Source organism: Plasmopara halstedii, assembly GCF_900000015.1.
Source record: "Plasmopara halstedii genome assembly, contig: Scaffold_2935, whole genome shotgun sequence".
Taxonomy (NCBI): Eukaryota; Oomycota; class Peronosporomycetes; order Peronosporales; family Peronosporaceae; genus Plasmopara; species Plasmopara halstedii.
The window spans coordinates 118,144-121,395 of record NW_020189840.1 but is presented as its reverse complement, the minus strand read 5'-3'; the positions used below and the strand labels follow the sequence as shown (position 1 = coordinate 121,395).

General features: G+C 41.6%; 2 protein-coding genes across 2 annotated transcripts; one reads left to right on the top strand and one right to left on the bottom strand.

Annotated features, from left to right (window-relative positions):
• Nucleotides 1–206: 206 nt before the first annotated feature.
• PHALS_06104 (uncharacterized protein) lies at nucleotides 207–498 on the top strand (the record flags this gene model as incomplete). The annotated part of the gene is made up of 2 exons (XM_024719333.1): nucleotides 207–281; nucleotides 358–498. 2 exons carry the CDS (start codon nucleotides 207–209, stop codon nucleotides 496–498), a joined length of 216 nt encoding a protein of 71 aa, XP_024584643.1.
• Nucleotides 499–1,970: 1,472 nt separating this feature from the next.
• On the bottom strand, nucleotides 1,971–2,618 carry PHALS_06103 (Protease inhibitor protein; the record flags this gene model as incomplete). The annotated part of the gene is made up of 1 exon (XM_024719332.1): nucleotides 1,971–2,618. One exon carries the CDS (start codon nucleotides 2,616–2,618, stop codon nucleotides 1,971–1,973), a length of 648 nt encoding a protein of 215 aa, XP_024584642.1.
• Nucleotides 2,619–3,252: the final 634 nt, after the last annotated feature.

The window sequence follows — 3,252 nt, the reverse complement described above, 5'->3', positions numbered from 1 at the left end:
AGGAAGGACCTGGTGGTTTGAAGGTAAGTTTCCAAGTAAATGTATTATGCTTATAGCTGCTAATTATGCAAATCGTTGGGAGTTTCATAACTCCTCCTGGTTTACTTAAGTACGACTTAACATGTTTCCAACATTCCTGAGGAATGGTACCTTGAGGTGTAGAAGCGCTCTCAGAGCGACTTTTTAGCGCTGAGCGAAAAGCTCGCATGCATAGGAGTGTAAGGGCTCCGTTGCGGTATGGTGGACAGCTTTTGACGAGACGATCTGGACCTTGTTGTAACGTCCGTAGCGGGGGTTCGTTTAACCCTCCGCTGTTAGAACGGAGTCGGAGTGCTCAACTAAAGGCGGAGGATATAGACTACTATATATCTGGAAAATCTCCGAGGCGAACAATACCCGCTTTCGACAACTGATGTTACGCTCTCTCCTCAGAATAAACTGATGACAGATACAGAATTTGAGTTGGTGTGTCTTATTGTCTCGTGGAAAGATTGTTGAACACCCTTGCCAGTTCGTAAAGACTTATTCAGACTCGGTTCTCGAACTGACGATAAATGCTGCTAACTTCAAAAAGGTTGACATGCACCTCTCGCCAAAGTGGCTTTGACCTAAATAAGCGCGTGAGCAAGCACGCAGAGGATGGAATTTTTAGCTTCATCCAGGAGCAAAATCGAGAGCCTGCAAAGTAAACCAGCTGTTCATCATAAAAAAAGATGAGGCAGAAAAATTTGTCAGTGAAATAGTCGTTATAAGCTTAAATAAAATTCTAAGAAATCCCTTCAAAGGAAGTGGCCTCATTAAGACGAACATACGCAGCCATTTTCATTGTCTCCACCGGAAGGGCAGACTCAACCCAAACTCGCAACCCGGAACCTAAAATTAGCGATGATACGTAAGAGTCCAGTAGTGTAGAATTGTGTATACCACCTGATGAGGAAAGTATATGAGCACAACTTTTAGTACGCGGCGCTCTTCTATACCCTTTTAAGCGGCAGCTGCAAGATATTGCGGTCAACAAATCCATTGCCACCAACAACGAGTAGATAGAGCTCGTTCTTAATTTACCATTAAACGTGGACACTGCACTTGGCCTAATGACACAGCTACTAACTACACATTTTCGTTTTCAGTCTGAAAACGACATATCTACAATTTGCTTGCCAGCATATACAGAATCAAGGTATCGTGCATGAAGCAGTTTTTGGGATCAAGTTATAATCGACAAAAGAAATAATGCTGGTAGATTTTGTCTATTATTAGTCGGTATCCCTGAAAATAGCATTGTCCTATGTGACTAAGCTAAATCCGATGTTAACATGAGCTGTCACGTAAGTTACGCTCGATGATTGTGAAGTGGTTTAAATTTGATCTGAACTGAGAAGCACTCTTCTCTCAACCGAAAGCATAGCGAAAGAACATCAAGCACCCACTCATTATCGTAATCACAGAGATTAACACCAAATAGTAATGGCGCTTCGGCTTGAAGGCGGTCGTACAGATTTGGATTTTTGCTGGCGGAAGCGAGCAGCGTGGCGAGCTCAGCGACAAGGACAGAAAAAGAAGAGCTCGGAAATAATGCTGTAATGAGAGGAAACAGCAACCACGCAGTCTGAAAGTTACAATATTTACGGAATGTATTCTGGTAAATGAGACGTGAATAGTCACATTGAGAAAAAAAGATATTTTCAATAGAAATCAATTATTGAATGTCTTTTGGTTGATGATTGCATAATGTAGTCTATGGTAGCTGCTTTGGAGTAGATAACGAAAACATTTTAACATAAACAAATATGGTTTTAGTCTTTACAGCGGAGCACATACACTAGCTAAGTTAATGGTGCTACGACCTCAAGATCTGTCTTTGATTAGATTCAATGTGTTGTTATCACTTTGAAAGGATGAGTATTGTTATAGTACTCGGCATATTTTACATAATCTTTGTAATAGTAAGTTGGAAGCTGTGCAAGGAGTTATTTAGCCTTTTTACCTGCTTTTGTCAACCTTTTCGACTTTTTCGGTGGTTTGAACAAAGTGTTCCGAACAAGGATGTTCGCTCTCATACCCAAAAACCTCGTAGCTCCAAGAGATTCAAAATCACGGGTGAGAAATTGCCTATACAGCACCTCGAGGAAGATGTAGGGATGTACCAGATTATCAGAAAGATCTTCAATACTGGTAGCCTTGCTGAATAAATGCAACACTCTTTGCCTTTCAGAATCATGAGATATGAAGATAAACGAACTTGGGATCTCTGGACGAAAAGATGTATGCCGTTCTTCGTTAGCTGAATGAGTATGGTCGCAAATTAAAGGCGATTTCTCGTTTAATGAGGTTGCCGATGCTGACAAGTGTACCCGCTGGTTATCACGAGAAGGCCCTGAATAAGCCATCGTGACATTGGTGCGGCAGTTAGTCGCCTGATAGATGCACGCGTTGGGGTAAGTTTTGCTGCCGAAACCGCACACAGGAGGGTAGCCATCATCGCATAGTGCGTCAGTACACGGCAAAGTATTGTGACGAATACTAGCGTGTTCGTGATGATTGTCGACCACAGAGGCAGTAGCACAAGATGACGTGACAGTCACAGCAGCAAACGAGAAAGTGAGAGAAAGCTTCATGGTAAGCTTTGTTGGAGGTAAGAAAGTATAGAAATGAAGACCTCAGGCGAAGTCATGTTAACATTTTGTTGCTCAGCTTCAAGATTCGTAAAGATCGTGCTGGAAAACCACTTGGGATAAGTACCCTGTAATATTTAGCAAAAAGGGAGGAGCTGCACGTCAACCTTTTAGCTATATGAGGACCAATTTCCTCGACTTACTCTCTCCTTGCTCTTATAATTACGATAATTTCAAATATTACTTTCTTGCTACAATGCTAGAAAACAAGGGATCATAATTTCTTGAATAGAAACAGAAGTATCACATTCCACGATATCTTGCACACACTCTCTCTGGCTTCTTCAAAGACAGCTTGTGAAGCTATGATGACGTGATGCAGAGTACAAGGTCGACAGTAAAGACGTACGACAAGAATAAACTTTCACAATGTATCAATGGCAGCAGCTTCTGTGGCAGCAAAGTTTTGTGCCGTTCAAAATGGATATCATAGTGCAAAGCCGGATGTGCCTCGGTTGACCTTACGAGCACAATTAATGAATACTTATTTTTTTAAAATTGATAATCTGCCTTTGTACAAAGAGCGTTTATACTGTCCAACCAGGCAGCATCCGCATAGTGTAATGTGATGCCGTAT